At 37.1% G+C, this 18,467-nt stretch overlaps 1 protein-coding gene across 2 annotated transcripts in view; it reads right to left on the minus strand.

The window, feature by feature from the left end:
* Window positions 1–18,467, minus strand: part of PEX7 (peroxisomal biogenesis factor 7) — an 86,363-nt gene that overhangs the window by 45,083 nt on the left and 22,813 nt on the right. For both annotated transcript variants that reach the window (XM_058566197.1, XM_058566198.1), the window contains exons 6-8: window positions 9,538–9,644; window positions 7,789–7,902; window positions 5,933–5,988 (exon numbers count right to left, since the gene is read on the minus strand). In XM_058566197.1, coding sequence (XP_058422180.1) covers window positions 5,933–5,988; window positions 7,789–7,902; window positions 9,538–9,644 — 277 coding nt within the window. The remainder of the gene's footprint in view (window positions 1–5,932; window positions 5,989–7,788; window positions 7,903–9,537; window positions 9,645–18,467) is intronic.

An 18,467-nucleotide genomic window follows, 5' to 3' on the forward strand; every position in this document is an offset into this window, starting at 1 on the left:
TCACCATAAAAATGAAATGAATATAATAATTAAAATAATTCACCTGACAAAAGATTCACCTCAAAAAAACAAACAGCAAAGTGGAAGATAATTGTAATACAACATTCTAAGCTGCATTAAGTATCTTCAAACAAGCATTTGGGGACGTGAAGAAAATAAAAAAACAAACCTTGACTTTGACCGGAGTGGTATAACAAATATATTTGATCTTTGTCCCCACTTTCTAGCAAAGAGCTCCTAAAACCCCTGGAACTTCTGAAGCGACAGAAGGGTCTTTTGTTATTCATAAGGAGCCCCTTTTGAGCACACCTGAGTTTACCCTCATGAGGTGACTTAGGATGGAGTCCCTACACGGCCTCAGGATGGGCTGACCACCAGAAAGACCAAGTGATGAGAGGGTTGGAAGTTGCAGCCCCACCCACTGAACTCCCAGGGAAGGGGAGGCCTGGAAATTAAGCTCTATAAAAACTCTTGAACAAGAAGATCAAATGAGCTTCGAGGCTGGCGAACACATCCATGAGCTGGGAGGGTGAGGCACCCCTGTTCCACGGGGACAGCAGCTCCTGTGCACAGGACCTTTCCAGACCTCGCCCTGTATATCTCTTCCTCTGGCTGTTCATCTATATCCTTTATAATATCTTTTACAGTAAACTGGTAAATGTAAGTAAATATCTCCCTGAGCTTTGTGAGCCATCCTAGCAAATTACTGAACCTGAGGAGGGAATCATGGGAACCCCAATTTATAACTAGTCAGTCAGAAGTACAGGTGACAACCTAGACTTGCAATTGGCATCTGAAGTGGGGGCAGTGTGTGGAACCGAGCCTCTAACCTGCGGGATCTGAGGTTATCTCCAGGTAGACTGTGTCAGAACTGAATTAGGTTTGTAGGACATCCAGTTGACAGCCATTGAGAACTGGAGAATTGCTTGGTGTGGGAAAACCCCACACACATCTGGTGTTAGAGGTATTGAGAGTAGAGGAGAAAAACAGTTTCCCCTTACAATCAAGAATTCAAACACAAAGAAAAGAAGTGGACAAAAACAGAAAGAAGTGAAATAGAGCTGATTAAACACAAGAAACAGAAGAAAAATGGCAAAATCATATCAGAAATGAACACAACATTACATAGTGCCCGAAGAATAAATTTATACAGAAACATAAGGGCCTTGAAGATAGCAGAAAAATAACCAAGAGAATGAAAATGAGATAAAGAAAGAAGTAAAGAATATCAAAGAGAAGGTGTCTGACACAGAAGACAGGTAAAAGAGATTCAATTTGTGTATAACTGGAGTCCCTATAGAGATAAAACAATGGATCAGAATACTGAAAATTATAATCCAAAATAACTTTCTGAAAATAAAATAAGACCTAAATCTACGTTTTCAAAGCACCCACTGAACTCTTTAACCTGTATCAGGGAAAACTGGGATGCAACAATCAGGATCCCCAGGAAGAAAGATCAAATAACTTACGAGGACAAGAGAATGAGACAGGCATCAGAATTCTCAAAACAACATAGAAAGCAGGGCAAAAACGAGGTAGCATTTTCAAAGAACTCCAGAAAAGAAATGTCAGTCAAAGAGTTTATATTCCCCTAAGCTGTCCTTCAAGCATTAAGGTTGCAGGGAAGTAGTTTTAAACATGCAAGAGCCCCTGAGAATTCTGTAACCATAAGCTCTTGGTGAGGAATCTACCAGAAGATAAACTTCATCAAACCAAGAGATGACGGGGAGATCTCAGCAAAATGATTGATGATGAGTATTTAATATGGTTAGTTATGTATCTAAGACTAAAACAAAGGTGAAAACAAGAGGAAGAAGAATACATCATATGGTGTGTGCTGTATGTTCTACGTTGTATCTTCTGACAAATTATAAATAAAACGACCCAAAATCTGATGCAGAAGGGCGAGGGAAAAAAGGAAAGTAGAATAAGCTCACTGGTTGTTGTATACGCAGTAAGTAGGAGTTAAAATAAATACCATTAAAACTCACAAATCAGATAACAAATGGTTAAATTTTAAAAACAAGGGAATAAAGGCATTAAAAAAGTTACAAAATCAAAGGCAACCACTAAAACAAAAAATTAAACACATACCTAAATATAAACAAATGCTTAAAGGAGCAAAAAAACAAAACACAACAAAAATACATCACAAAAGAGCAAATATAACATAAAACACATAATAATCATAACATAAAACAATATAACAGACTTGATACCAAACATGTTTTTATCAAGAAATATGAATAGGTCAAAATAAAAAGATTTTTGATTTAGTTCACCAAGACCCAGATATATGCTCTATACAGAGGTATACCAAAAACAAAATGGCTCAAAAAGCTGAAAATAAAGGTATGAGAAAAGGCACACCTGGAAAGCAGAGAAAATCTGAAAGAAGGAGCAACAATACTGATAAGAGACCAAGCACAATTAAAACTAAAAAGCATAAACTTTGGGGCCAGCCCGGTAGCATAATGGTTAAGTTCACGCTCTCTGCTTTGGCAGCCCAGGGTTCATGGGTTTGGATCTCAGGCATGGACCTACACATCACTCATCAAGCCATGCTGTGGTGGCGTCCCATATACAAAAATAGAGGAAGATTGGCACAAATGCTAGCTCAGGGACAATCCTCCTCAAGCAAAAACAGGAAGATTGGCAACAGATATTAGCTCAGGGCCAAACTTCCTCAGACACACACACCAAAAAGCATTAACTCTGATGCTAAAAGTCTCAATGCATTATGTGAAATGTTGTCAATATCTATGCACCAAATAACACACCATCTACCCTTATGAAATCAAAACTACAAAAGATGCAGACAGACATAGATAGAAGTTCATGGATAATAGGAGATTTTAACATCTCACTCTTAGCACAAAACAGATTAAGTGGACCAAAAATAAAAAAGGATACAGAAGACCTAAATAACAATTAGTAGAGCTTACAGTTATATATTGAACTTCACAGCATAATAATAGAGAATACACCTTCTTTGCAATTGCATATGAAATGTTCACAAAAACTGATCATTTATTAGATCCTCCCCCCAAAAATACCAATATGTTCCATAAAACAGAATGGCTAAAAACAGTATTCTCTAATCACAATGCAATAAAACTAGAAATTATTAACAAATTTTTAAAAAGTAAAAGGCACTTTCATGTGGAAATTAAATAACTTCCTATTAAACAACTTCTGGGAGAAAGGGGAAAAACAAATAGAAGTTACAAAATTTTTAAAAATGACAATGAAAATATTATATATCAGAATTTATGGGCTACAACTGAAATAGTAACCAGAAGACAATTCATAGCCTTAAATACTCTATTAACTACATAAAAAAATAAAAATAAATAAATTCCCAGCTCAAAAGTTAGGAAAAGAACAAAGAAAGCCAGAAGAAAGTACCAAGAAGGAAATAACAAAGATCAAAGCAGCAATTGACCAGGTAGTGAACAGAAAACCAGTAGTTCTAATTAATAAATCAAAATCTTATTTGCTGAAGAAAAATAACAAAATAAATATACCATTAGATAACTTAATCAAAGAGCAAATCACAAATATACAAAATAGAAATGACAAGAGTGAAATAATCACTGAAACAGAAAAAATTAAAAAGTCATGACACTACTTCACAGACGTGTGTTCAAATAAATTTGAAAACCTATAAGCAAAGGATAATTTCCAAAACTGATCTCATTAGAGATAGAAAGTTTAAACAGACCAACTTCCTTAGAATAAATAAAATACTCCACAAAAGCACCATGCCCGATGGTTTCACAGAGGAATTCTACCAAGGCTTCAAAGACTAAATAGCCTCAACGTCGCACAAATTGTTTCAGAGCTTTGAAAACATAGGAAAACTTCTTAATTCTTTCTTATGAAGCATGTAAAACATTGACACGTAAACCAAAAAAAAAGAAAAAGTATAGACCAATATCACCTATGAATATTGATACAAAAGCTCTAAATAAAATATTAGCAGATAGAATCCAGCACCACAGTAAGAAAGTGATACAAAGGACAAGAGGGATTTAGTTCAGGAAGGCAAGGTTAGTTCAATCCATTAATAGAATACATTATATTAACAGCTCTAAGAAGAAAAATCATGATAATCTCCACAGGTAATGACAAAGCCTTCAACAAAACTTAAGATCCACTCCTGACTAAAAAAAACACTCAAGAAAACAAGAATTGATGCATACTTTGCTAGCATGATAAATAAACATATATACTCTGTCTTAAAGCCACCAGCTTACTTTTAACAGGAAAACACTAGAGCTATTTTCACTAATACAAGAACTAGCTGTTCTCTATAATACTATTTAACATTGTAATAGAGATATGTGCCAAAGCAATTCAAAATCAATTAGAGGCATCGGAATTAGAACTTGAAGATGTAAAACTGTCTTTATTTGTAGATGATATGATCATATACCTGGAAAACCCTAAAGAATCAAGATCTTTAGATGGTAGAGAAACAGGCATTCTCAAACATTGCTGCTTGTAATGGAAATTGGTATATTCCTTATGGATGGGAATTTGGTAATATCTAACAAAACTATACATATGTTTACCTTTTAAGTGGGATTTAAGTGTAAATCCCACTTCTGGGAATACACTCTGAAGTTAATGCTTTAATAACGTGAACATATATACAAACAAAGTTATCATTCATTGTGGCATTGTTTATTTACAAAATATCTGAAACTAGCTAAATGCCCATAAGTAGGAGAGTAGATGAATAAACTATAGTACATCCACATATTGGTGTATTATGCAGAATGAGAAAGATCTGTAGGAACTGATACAGAGTGATTTCTAGGACATATTTTAAGTGAAAAAGCAAAATTGAAGAGTATCCAGAGTATTCCACTTTTTGTGTAAGAAAAGGGGAAATAAAATATACATGTGTCTACTTACATGAGCAAGATTGGTTATCTACACAGTGTGGGACCCTGCAGAATGGGTTGAAAGAATAGAAGAAGTAGGGGGGAGAGCAACACCTTTCTGAATATACCTTTAAGCACATCTTGACTTCGGGAACCAGGTTAATGTTACTCAGAAATGTCTGCTCAGAAAAATGGACAAAACGCACAAGGATGGGAAGAAAACCCTAAAATTGAATACAAACAGAAACGAATCAGACTATGTTTCGAATGAGTAATATAACCACACTGATGGAGGTGAGCAGAACTAACTTAACTTTTAAACACAGTATTTGGACTAGAAAAAAAAGCTCTAAACAAATGTTGAACTCTAATTATAAGATTCTTTTTAACAGAGGCATGGCTTTGCAATTCTGAAACTAATTTCTGAGCATTCTAGGAGTTAGCATATAAGTAAATATATTATGGATAATGGGAATTAGGAGTTATAAACTTGGAAAGAAGAAAAAATAGAATGAACCCTGTGTAGTGTGGGATCAGAATTAGGAGGTATGGATAAAGATACACATACACACACATATATTCATACACAGATACACACAGACACACACATTCACATATACACATTCACAATAATACATTTACTCACGCTGTTTTTTTTTCACCTATAACAATCTTAGCCTTAAGATTCATATAATTATACCCGAATAAATGAAATTTCACAATTTCTAAAATCTAAATTTAAAACATATTGGCTATGCAATCTATAGCATAGGAATGCGTTACAAAAAACTCAAGAAGAACAGCTTTTAAACAGAGCAGCCAGGCGAATCCTTAAATAGCAAAGAATTTACTCATATATGTAACAGGATCATAAAAACAGAAAAAATGTAGTATTAATCCCAGTGGCAAATATTCAAATATGCCCAGCTCAGATTATTTTCATATTAGCAAGATAAACACATTTTCTTTCATAAAAGTTGCAAAGATGCAAATGCTACTTGGTATTTCACAATGAAACTTATCAAAAACCACTGTACCTTACAGTAAAATCATAGGAGCACGAGGCCAGCACAGAAGCATAAAATGGTGAAAACTACAAGAAACAAAAACAACCTTTTTGAAGTTAGCTGTGACTATAACATCCTACTTCACATGGTCATTCCCATGAACATCACCATAAATTAAAGTTCAGTCAGGGCTGTCACTTAAAATTATGCTTTCCTGAACCTTTATGCTTTAATTCAAGGCAAAAATCTTCTGGCCTTTTAAGTATCATCTACAGAAAAAACATTTATTTTTACATTCTCCAAAGAAAAGTCATTACTCAAGCTTTTTAGAGCTTATTTAGAATAAAATATTCCCAAAGCATTGTATTCTGGAAAAATTAAGTACAATTTCACATTGGCTATCCTAAAACGACTCCTACAAAATATAAAGGATTTAAGTATGTGATAGTACAAATATATAATTTAGAAATTTTATGAATACATATTATGATTGCTATACACACAAGTATGAAATAAACATTTAAATGTTAAATAAAAACATCTGTAAAAGAATTTTTGTTATTTGTATATTGCAGCTCATGAAAAATGATATCAAGGGGGCCGTCCTGGTGGCGCAGTGGTTAAGCGCACAAGCGTCCGTTTCGACGGCCCAGGGTTCACAGGTTCGGATCCCAGCACACACCAGCACACCGCTTGTCAAGCCATGCTGTGGCGGCATCCCATATAAAGTAGAGGAAGATGGGCACAGATGTTAGCCCAGGGCCAGTCTTCCTCAGAAAAAAAGAGGAGGATTAGCATCGGATATTAGCTCAGAGCTGATATTCCTCACAAAAAAACAAACAAAAAAATGATATCAAGGACAAAAGTTGCAAATATAAAGACAAATAATATCTTTTGGATAAGCAATAAACATACTTTAATAGGCTGCCCTTCACAATTATACGTCTTCAGTGTTTTTCTCACCAGTACTTTAATAGTTATATACACAGATACAACTACATTTGAATACACTTTATAGTTTGCAAAATATTTTCACTACATTACCCAATTTCAGTCTCAGAAGCACTATGAAACACATACAGAAAATATTTTTCAGCTACTAAAACCTGTGTGCCATTAAAAAAAACAGGGCACTGTGTCTCATATGCTGAACTGCAGCCAGTAAAATTCAAAATATTTATTTAACTGAAATCTAGAATTTTTGAAATAGGAATAACATAATTATATTATTGAAAAGATCAATAAGGTACTTTTTTACCCTTAACGTAATAAAATGAAGAATGAAATTGGGAGATGTCACTTAATAAGATGTTTTCCACAGTGACTTAGCAAAACCTACCACATAAAAGCCGGGAAACTAACTTAAGTCACCTTATAACCAGGAAAATTTCTCAGGAGCAGCAGAAAAAAGTTTTCTTTACCTCACCTTCTGCCGTTTGTGGAGTGAAAAGTTTTCTACACCCCCAACGTTTGTGAACATTCATATATATTATCATGTTAGAGAAAAGAAAGAATTAACCATCTCTCTATACGAGTTTCAACAAAGTAGAGAGACTTCTCATTGAACAGAAAACTATGAAGAATATAATACCAAAAGTCAATTACTATAGTTAAATATTAAAAGGAATAGTAGATTGAGGATGACAGCATGAAAAACATTTTTATTTAACCTTAAGTACTGATTGGCTACGTTGTGCTAATTCATTCAATAATTATTCAAATATTTTACCTAATTTTAGCTTTCAATGTTTATCATCATTAATTGGGTAACAAAAATATTCCTAAAAAGAATCAACAATCCCAACCCCTAAACACCTTTTACATATACTTCATTGATTATATTTATATTTATATTCTACATATAAAAATAAAAGATAAAAACTTACTTTCACTCTCCTAACAGCATAGGTGTGACCAAGAAGCTCAAACACTGGTTGTCGCACATTCCTCAAGTCCCAGCCTCTCAAACTACAATCAACTGCCCCTGTCACCAGCAAATTCTGGAAACAAGAGACAAGTCAACAGTGACTCTTTTTCAGTTAAGCAGTACCCAGGCTCTCCTACTAGAAACAAGATCTATTTTCTAGTAATTATTTAATCTGAACCCAGGAGTCATTCTTGAGAAGTTATATGACAAGTATGGAAAGAAATCAAAACACATATCAAAAAGCAAAAATTAGTACGATTTGAGAGAAAAGGAACTCAATATGCTTTGTGCATTTGATGGAACACTACACACAGCAGAAAAAGGCACAGGCCCAAACAGCAAGGTGGACTCTCCAAGCCACCTTTAGTAGTAGTAATAAATCAGTACGTAAGGGATTAAAAATGATGTCTTACAAATGAGCTCCCCTTTCTCTTCAGCATGCTCTGATTTTACTAGGCATTAAAAGGCAAGAGCCCTGTTAATTTAGGAATATTTCAAAGAGCAAAGGGTATAAATTAAATTTTTCTGTTTTTCTAACTCTAAATCAATCCTTGTTCCCAACTCTCATGGGCCATGTCTTAATATAATATCTAATCATACCTGAGAAGCTATGCAAACAGTGCTAAGTCAGGTTTTACAAATTCTGCCGTGTGGAACCCTAGGTGAATCCAGAGTTCCTGACTGAACAGGCCAAGCGCTGGGGCCACACTCAGCCCCATCCCACGTCAACCAGCACAGTACTTCACTGTTTGAGTGTGCTGGGCTTCAGGATAAGCTCATTTGAAGAGAAGTTTCAATAGTTTAGAATGAAAAAAATGTTTAACCACTCTCAAGTGTATAACAGCATCTTTTTTAGAATTCCAAAAAGTATAACATATCGTCCACAATTTCATTTCATTTTCCTAAATGGAAAATTCATTTATGATGAGAGAGACTAGGACTGTAGTTATCAGCATTGACATTTTTATTTAAAGTTTATTATTGAATATGTACTATATTGTCTTGTAAGATATTCTCTTTCTTTTTATTTAAAGAACTCTGTCAATACAATGTTCTCTTAACTTTCATTAATTAATTTAAACTGGGAAAAAACAAGGCATATGTTTTACCTAAGCATCAAAGTCAACAGATCACTTCAGGTACATAAATAGTGGATCAACACATATTTAATCCATCTCTATTTCTAATTCATGTGCTCATGTGGTTAACTGAAGCTGTGCAAAAAGTTACAAATGGACACTGCTGTCTTACAGAAGCCTGAAGCTTGGTTAGGCTTATATGGGAAGATGAAACAGAACATTTTAAAAACTGATGAAGTATCAAGCTAAAAATCAAGCTACAAACAGTTCAGCAGCCTGACCAGCAAAGTGAACAAGAAATGAAAGAAAAAGATGATACAAATCGGTGAGGTTATGAACAATAAAAAAATTACACAAATTGTAAAGCAATTTGCCAAGCAAACAAGTAAGGCTGCCCTGCTGAACTTTGAGAATTTCTGTTTCTTATTAAGCCTGTTTTATGTGCACTTAAATCCAATTAATGCTAATGCAGGTCACTCACAACCATCAATTAGAAATGAAAGGGACTGAATTTAACTTAATGGCCCATAAACACTCCCCAAGTCTACATAAACAATGATGAAATAAAATCTAGAACATTTCAACATTAGGAAGGGCTCAGCAGCTCAGGACAGAGCTGGACAGGGTACCTCATTGTATTTACACCAGTCACAACTCAAAATTTCTGCTTGATGTGCTGGAACCACAACTCTGACTCCTGTTGACTTCACGTCCCATATTCTCAGAGTCTGATCACCTGAGGAAAGAGAAAGATGCGATCACTCTCCATCACACCACCTGGATGCTCGGGGACACACTGTACTCATGACGATAAATCAGGGAGCGTACACTGCTTCCCTGCGAGGACGCTGCCCTCTGTGTATCACACACATACGTATACTGTCTTCACTATAACAACACGTAGCAACAACTAAGAGTGCTGCACCATGATAATGTTTTTAGATCCACTCAAAGCAGGAAAATTTGAATCTCACGCTGAGCCAAGCACAGTGGTGACGAAATGCACACCAGGGCATTTTCCTTCAGGATCGGAAAAGGTCCTGAAAATCCTCATTTTGTAAATAAAGTTAGCGTCTTGTACCAGCACATTCTACGAGAAACAAAATGGTAACAGTTTTACTGTTAAATGGGGGCAAAGTCTACCAAGCCAAAATGGACAATTTTTAAACTTTAGTCTTTATGTTTACTGCATTTTAATGGGCCAGACACAGGTATATTTTTCTTCTTAGGAAACACAAGTTGAAAAAATTTAAGGATTATATTTTGATTATTACAAAATGGTTTACATTGCTTAGCTGCATAAAGTCACCCCGATTAAATGTTTTATATGCTACTGGCCTTCAATTTTTGTAAACTATGAGGAAACCACAAAATGACCAGATGAATAAAACTCAGGATATATGTATCTACAACAAAAGTAAATCACAAACAACAACCGATCATAGAAGAAAGCTGGTTCAGCTGAATGAAGAGAATGTGGTCACGGCACGATGGCAGTCAAGGTTCTGAACTCCATTTAGCAGTTGTGTGACCCTGCACAAGTTATACAATATCTGAGACTGATTTCTCTTTTCTAAAAAAGAAATAGAACGCCCAGATGCAGGGTTGTACAAGAATTTGGTGTAATAAAGTTTCTGTAAAGCACTTAGCATGGTCTCTAGCACACAGTAGATACTTTATATTGTACACAAAAATGCTAAAATTTCAAATTATCCTTTGCTTAACTGCATATATTTTCCTATATTCCCAATTCTAAATCGTATGTCATTAAGCTAAATTTAGCAATTTTCGACAACTTTTTTTCTGATTCCTTTGGAAGTTGCTTAAGAAAGATAAGAACTCAACTGTTGGTGGTAATGAATGAGGAGTTTAAGAGCGGGGGCTCTGGAGTTCCAGAGCTTAGTTCTAATCCAGCTCAGTCATTTGGTAGCTGTTAATGTTTAATCAAGTAACTTAACTTCCCTGATTCTCATTTTCCCCCCATGATGAAATATCTACCTTATAAAGTTGAAATGAGATAAGGTTTTAAAAAATAAAACAAGAAAACACACCCATGATTAGAAGTCATCCCTGTCCCTATTAATAATAACGTGAATAATAGCTAATATTTACCGAGTGCTTCCTATGTACCAGACGCTGTTCTAAGCATTTTATATGTATTAACTTTTTAAAAATATCACAAGTGAGGTAGAAATTTTGATAACATAAAAAGTAATCTTTGATGAAATAACTCACTCAAGACAGCAAGCGAGGGGTCAGGGTCTGGCACCAGAAGCTAGCTGGGCAGCCTGCTCCCAGGCTGGGAGCTCTACATCTGCACCATGCTGCCTCGGACGCTGCCCGAGGGAAGCGCCCGTGCAACCAATGCTGGCTGAATCTTGAGGAACTATTCTTGTAATTTATATGTTAATTGTTTCTACAAATTGGGGAGAAAACATTTAATCACACACACACTCACACACACGACATTCTGTCATATTTGCCCCTCAGTTATTTTAGAAATAAAAGTAATAAAACACGGCGGATAACCTCTATTGTATTTCCAACCCCCTTCCCCATCCTCCTTGCCCAGAGGCCACTATGGTCATGAATTTGGTATGCATCCCTTTAGTCTGTGTTGTTGTAATATTTTACTACACTTTTATGAATTCATAAGTAAGTACTATTGCTTTGTATGTGGGATTTTTGAATTTTTTTATTTAAAAACACCATCCTCCTACTTTACAGAAGGTTGAAAACTCTGATAGAAGGGTAATTAACATTTTTGGATCTAGCTAAGGATGGCAGGGATAAGAGGGAATGGTGAATTTGAAAGTAACAAACTGAAATTGTTCAGAATTGGTACAGACTAGAGCTTCAAATATCTTCAGGGGCCCTAACTATAATCACTGTCAGTGGTCTAGCCACCAGTCAGTAGAATTTGTTTCAGAATTCTAAACAGCTCTGATAAAATGATCTTTCAGAATGTAAAGTAGGGGAGTGTGGCTGTCTAGCGTTTGGTCTGCTCAACAACACCCTTCTAGGAACAGCATCCTCTTCTCACCATGTGATTCTAGAAAGACCTATGGCTCAACACAGCTGACCAGCCAGGGACAGGTCCCAGCAAGGCCAGCCATAGTACCACAGCTGACAGGTCAAAGGTAGGCACCTGGGATTTTCTGAACCATAACTGAAAAAATAATGTCAGTCCCTCTCTTATAATAGAATCTACAGATTATAAAATTGAGGAGCTGCTGGTGGCCATGTGTTTCATTGTATGGAGAACGCCAGCCCGCAGAGTCAAGTCAACAAACAGAGAGTCCAGATTAGAGACTGAGAATGTCTCCTGCAGCCATTCAAGCATCCTTTCCCTTTCAATAAATTCTACCAAGACCTAAGATAGTTCAACTTCTATCGCCTATAGGCAAAGGAGATCCCTTATCACCTCGGAAGGAGTGAATGGAATTCACTTGAAGCTTCAGTCTCCAAAAAGTCTAGCCCCAGAGAAGAATATGTAATTCAGCATAAGGCTTCCACTAAAACATGGGAAATGCCTAAATGATGAACACCAGCTTTCAAAAATAGATATCTAATATCAGGTCTGAAACTATAAAGTCTGCTATAGCCATGACTAAAGCATTCTTCAAAGTTCAGTGAGGTTGTGTTCATCCTAATAATTACATTTTATGGGTATGTGAATGATTTAAAGTGCCAAAACATCACAGCGAACATGGACTAGATTAAGAAGTAACTGTTATTCCAGCAACAATATGAATGAATCTCACAAAAAATAATGTCGAGCAAAAGGAACCAGACACAAAAGTATAAAAACAAGCAACAGGGCCAGCCCCGTGGCTTAGCGGTTAAGTGCGCGCGCTCCGCTACTGGCGGCCCGGGTTCGGATCCTGGGCGCGCACCGACGCACCGCTTGACCGGCCATGCTGAGGCCACGTCCCACATACAGCAACTAGAAGGATGTGCAACTACGACATACAACTATCTACTGGGGCTTTGGAGAAAAAAAAAGGAGGAGGATTGGCAACAGATGTTAGCTCAGAGCCAGTCTTCCTCAGCAAAAAGAGGAGGATTGGCATGGATGTTAGCTCAGGGCTGATCTTCCTCACAAAAAAAAATAATAAATAAATAAATAAATAAAAACAAGCAACATTAACCCGTGTTATTAGAAGGCAGGACAGTGGTCACCCTGGAGTGGGGGCGGGGGGTGATGACTGGAATAATGTGGGGGGAGCCTGGGAAAGTCCCGTTTCTTGATCTGGGTGCTGGCACACAGATGTGTTCGTTGTGAAAATTCACCATGTTGTACCCTTGAGATTATGCACTATTTTGTATTTATACTTCAATAAATGATTAAACAAAACAACCACAAAGGCTGGGTGGATGGCTATTCCAAATTTCTCTGGGACGATATTCTGGTTCCTCACTATCATATTCAAACAGCATTTAAAAAAAAAAAAAGCAGCCATGGCTTAGGTTCTCGCCTTTTGCAGCTAATTTAAAGATTTAAAGAGCACAAAAGAGTGAGAGCTGCTCTGAAGGAGCTAAGGATTCCACTTCCTCACAGTCGCTTCTGCTGCACACATTTGGCACTTCATCCTCATCATTCTGTTTTCCAGGTAGGAGAGAGACCTTCTGGCCAAATGGTACCATGACTCACTCAACTCTTTCAGCCACCAGGACATCTGCATTTATGTTGTTTTTTAATTGCATTTTCCAGACAACTGGCCTGTCATTGTCAGCCAGACATTTACCAGGGCCTGTAATGGTGCCACAGACCCACCTGCATTACCAGCTTCCCTTATCAGTTGCAGACCTGCCACTGGAGCAGAACCAGTGGACTGAAGTGCACACCACGGAAGAGGAAGTGCTGGCTGCCACTCCGTCTAACTTCAGATCGCAGCAGTGGGTGAGGAGAATGAGTGTAAACGTTGAATCTGAAACTGTGAAGTGAAATGAGTAGCAAAAGGATGCATATTGGGCCCAAATAATTTAATTGAAATGCCAGATGCCTATCAGATGTAACATGACTTTTTTCTAGAGCAGAATGAGGTTTTTTTAACTACTGGACCCACACATTCAGCCATGGCTACAACTTACACAAGTACATGGAGTCTGTAACAGCAGTAATTTAGTTTCCACGGTTCAAAAGAAAGTTTACTTCATATTAATCCTCCCTATGTAAGGAGCTCAAATACTCTCCCCTTCTATCTCATATAATCTAGAAATATGACTTGAGTACTATACAACTTTCATGAACAACAAAACTCAACGTCCGCAGAACCTCTCCTATGAAAGGTGAACCTAGACCCAAATCTAAAAATCCCCCTCTTTGGCCCGTCTTCACTTAGCTAATGATAACAAATTGAGTTCTAGGTTTGCAAATACCACACAGCTTTGAAGGTGACTAAATTCTTGGAATAACTGAAATGCTATATTCTCAAATATAATCTTAAAATATAAACTGTTATAAGCAGTTGAATTACGTAATTAACTATATGTGCACCACAGGATTAGACACAAAAATACATCTTGATTGCCTATCATATAAGCTTCTACCACTTGTAATATTTGTAAAAACAACTATTTTACAACTTTGGGTTCCATATCCACAAATTTTGCAGTTGAGATGATTTTTATGCAAAGATTATACTATGGTTTATAGCAAGTTCTTGCCTGCAAGCAAGAACATTAAGTAAGAAAATTAATTAATAAAAACCATAATACAATTCAAACTACAACAAAAGTGAGAAAAAAACTAACCAGTTCTCAAACTTAAGAAACCACTTCCTCTCTGAATTCAGCACTGAAACCATTCTGTGAGTTTTTAAAAAAGAGATAAGTATATTTCTACTAAAACCAACATGCAATTCCTTGTAAAATGGTTGTTGATATTGACATAAAAAGGAATTAAAAGAGAACTGACTAGCTAGAAAAATTAAAACAAACAAACATGCAAATCCCATTACATCAACAGAAATAAGCTATTAATTTGGCACATCAAACAGAGCTACACCACAGACTACTACAGTGCTTTCTGGGTCAGGCGGATCACTAGATTCAGCTGGGTGACTAAAAAATGTACCTCCCAAAGGGATTTGATTCAGTAGGACTAAGACGGAGCCCAGAATTCTGTTGTTTTTTAAGCTCCCCTCCTGATTCTGATAGCCAGCCCTGGTGGTCTAGTGGTTAGATCCAGTGCTTTCACTTCTGTGGCCTGGGATTGTCTCCAGGTCAGGGAAGCACAACACCCATCTGTTGGTTGTCACACTGTGGCGCCTGCGTGTTGCTGTGATGCTGAAAGCTAGGCCACTGGTATTTGACCAGCAGGATCACTCATGGTGGACAGGTTTCAGTGGAGCTTCCAGTCTGAGACAGACTAGGAAGAAGGACCTGGTCACCCACTTCCAAAAGAATTGGCAATGAAAACCCTGTGAATAGCAGTGGAGCATTGTCTGACAGAGCACTGGAAGGTGAGGGGATGGCGCAAAAAAACCAGGCAGGGTTCCCTCTGCTGTCCACAGGGTCACTAGGAGTCAGAATCCACTCCATGGTACTAGCAACAAAACAAAAAAGATTCTGATGGTTAGCCAGGTTCAGGATCACTGGACTAGGATGTTATTACACAACCATGCATTCCAGAGTCTACCTGGAGCAAGTTACTTTAAAACCCTGCTCTCAGAGTTGAGTTTGCAGATAAGCACTAACTGTTCATTCTTACAGCACATACACATAGCAAAGGATTCTTGAGCATGTCAAAGCTGTTTCCACAGAATTCTGAGCACACATGTTAATAGTAAGAGGCATTTTATGGAGCCCTTACTCTGTGCCAGGCACTGTTCTAAGCCTCCTGCATACACCGACTCACTTAATCCTTGTCAAAACTCCATGATGTGGGCATTATGATCACCCTTCTTTTTCTTTTTTTTTTTCTTTTTTGTTTTTTTTTTTGTGAGGAAGATCAGCCCTGAGCTAACATCCGTGCCAATCCTCCTCTTTTTGCTGAGGAAGACCGCCTATCTTCCTCCTTTTTTTTCCCCAAAGCCCCAGTAGATAGCTGTATGTCACAGTTGCACATCCTTCTAGTTGCTGTATGTGGGACGTGGCCTTAGTATGGCCGGAGAAGCAGTGCGTCGGTGCGCGCCCAGGATCCGAACCCGGGCTGCCAGTAGCGGAGCGCGCGCACCCAACCGCTAAGCCACGGGGCCGGCCCACCCTTATTTTTCAAATGAGGAATGAAAAGACAGAGGTTATCAAATGACAGTTGTGAAAGCAGAATTTGACCCCAGGGAGTCCAGCTCTATCCAGAGTCCACGTTCCTAACCACTGTGCTGTATCACTCTCCCTCAGAGAACATCACCCTCCTCCTCTTCATCCGCTGCTAGTTTTTCTCTTAGCATCTCTCCCACTGGACCATATGCTCTCAGAGGACAGGAACCCTGTCTGTTTTCCTCCTTGATGTATCTTCAGTGCCCAGAAAACAGTGGACATTCACTAAATTTCTGACTGACTCACTGACAATGTCCAACAATCAAAACTAGACTTAGATATGATTTTAAAATTCTAATAAGATGGTTACTCCATATTTTATATAATAATCATCAAAAATATTTTAGTGTTTGCCTATGTAAGGCACTCAGCTATGTAAAAGAACATACACGCCCTAGAGGTAATGTATGAAAACAAGTCAAGCAAAGAAAAAATGCAAAGTTGTTCATTTCCTACTAGTGCATCGTCCATAGCTTGTAAGCCAAGTTTCCTGTCTCACTTGAAATGGCAAAGGCACAATGAGAGCTTCAGAGCTCACCCCAACATTCACTACACCACAAACCCTCTTTTGTAGAGTAGAAGAAAAACTTTAAATCTTTTCAACTTTATTAAGAGGCTAATATTTGAAAACCATCATGAAGGAGTATGTCAAGAAAATGGCAAATGCTTAGTAAATAAACCTTCCAATGAGTTTCCAAAATCATAAAAGCTGGCAGAAAACGGCTTTAATGTATCTAACTTTTTTTACAGGAACATATTTTACAGCTTACAGGTCCAGCGCTTGGTTTTCATCAAATCCCTTGTGATTTTAAGCCTTGGATGTGCAGACAATTTAGTGAATACTGGCCCCCTGGAATGTATCCATCTCCTTCCACCTAATCAGGACTCACTCTTTCCATTCTCAGTGTGTAGTTGACGTACCACCCCCTCTCCCATCTCCCAGGCCAGGCCCAAGCCAATCAACACATTACATCCCCTCTCCCAGGCACAGTGATTAATTTAGGAACATCCACACAGACAATCAGAGTCAATAAGAGAAAACGAAACTTTTCTAGATGTCTGAGAACGAACCTCTCACTTTTTCCTACTGGACAGAAACCAGAAAGGATGTAGGGCTTGGAGCTACTGCCATCTCGCTATCATGTGGTACCTGATACTGAAACCAACTCAAAAGAAGGCATAACAAAAGAGACGGCAAGAACATCCTTTGATCCCTACATCCAACCATGTCTATAAAGGCAGACGTAATTCTGGACATTCCAACTATGTGAGCAAATACATTATCTTCTTCCTTAGGGCAGTTTCGGTCACAATTTCTTTCACTTTCAACCAAAGAAGTCCTGGCTGATATGACGACTATTTATATTCATTTCTAATACAACACATGAAGGTAATGTCATTAAACAGATGGTCTTTTTTTTCTATTAAAGCAAATGGCCATTCTGTTGATAAAAGACTTTTTATATACCACCTATTTACAACGTACAGGGAGTTAAGTTTTGTGATTATACTGTTAACTCTACACACAATTCATCTTTTTCTGCTATTCAGTCTCATAGTGAATATTCTACATGCAACATCCAGAGTCAATATTATGTACACTACGCTCCAAAGAAGGCCCATGGAGGAGGAAGAGTGTGTGACTCAGCCCAAATAAAGGGCTAATACACATAACTCTGTTTGATGTTTAAATAAATGCAGCTGTATTAGTTTACGATTTTGTCAATATCAGATTTCACACTTGGTCATGGTCACAAAAAGAACAGTGATTAAAAACAAATGAAGACAATTTTAGAACTTTAAATAATAATATAAATTAACGAAAATACATACAATACTAAGGCTTGTAAAGGAATTTTTAAAAATCTATCAGTAGTTCAAGCAGTTTTACTTACTAATACTTTTCCAAATATGTAAAATTATCTCATTATTTATTCCAGTTGATTATAAACAGTACCAATCAGAGCTCCCAGCAGATGTGTCTTCACTGTTTCACCACAAGGGAAGCATATTTCAGCTCATTTTGAAGATGGACCTATTCTGTACCACTAATTCCATCCCGGGTTTGAAATGAATCCTTTGAAAATGATGCTAATGTAAATCTAATATACATCCTTACAAGAATTTTAATTGAACTTGTACTAATACCCTCTGTTAGGGCTTTTCACTAATAGTGAAATTATAACCATTATGCTGAACTGTGGTCATCTTACAGATCTGATTCACTATCAGCATGAAACTCATTAGCATTTACACTAAATTAAAAGCACAAAAGATGACTAACTCAAGTTACGTA

Source organism: Diceros bicornis, chromosome 23 (genome assembly GCF_020826845.1).
Source record: "Diceros bicornis minor isolate mBicDic1 chromosome 23, mDicBic1.mat.cur, whole genome shotgun sequence".
NCBI classification, from domain to species: domain Eukaryota; kingdom Metazoa; phylum Chordata; class Mammalia; order Perissodactyla; family Rhinocerotidae; genus Diceros; species Diceros bicornis.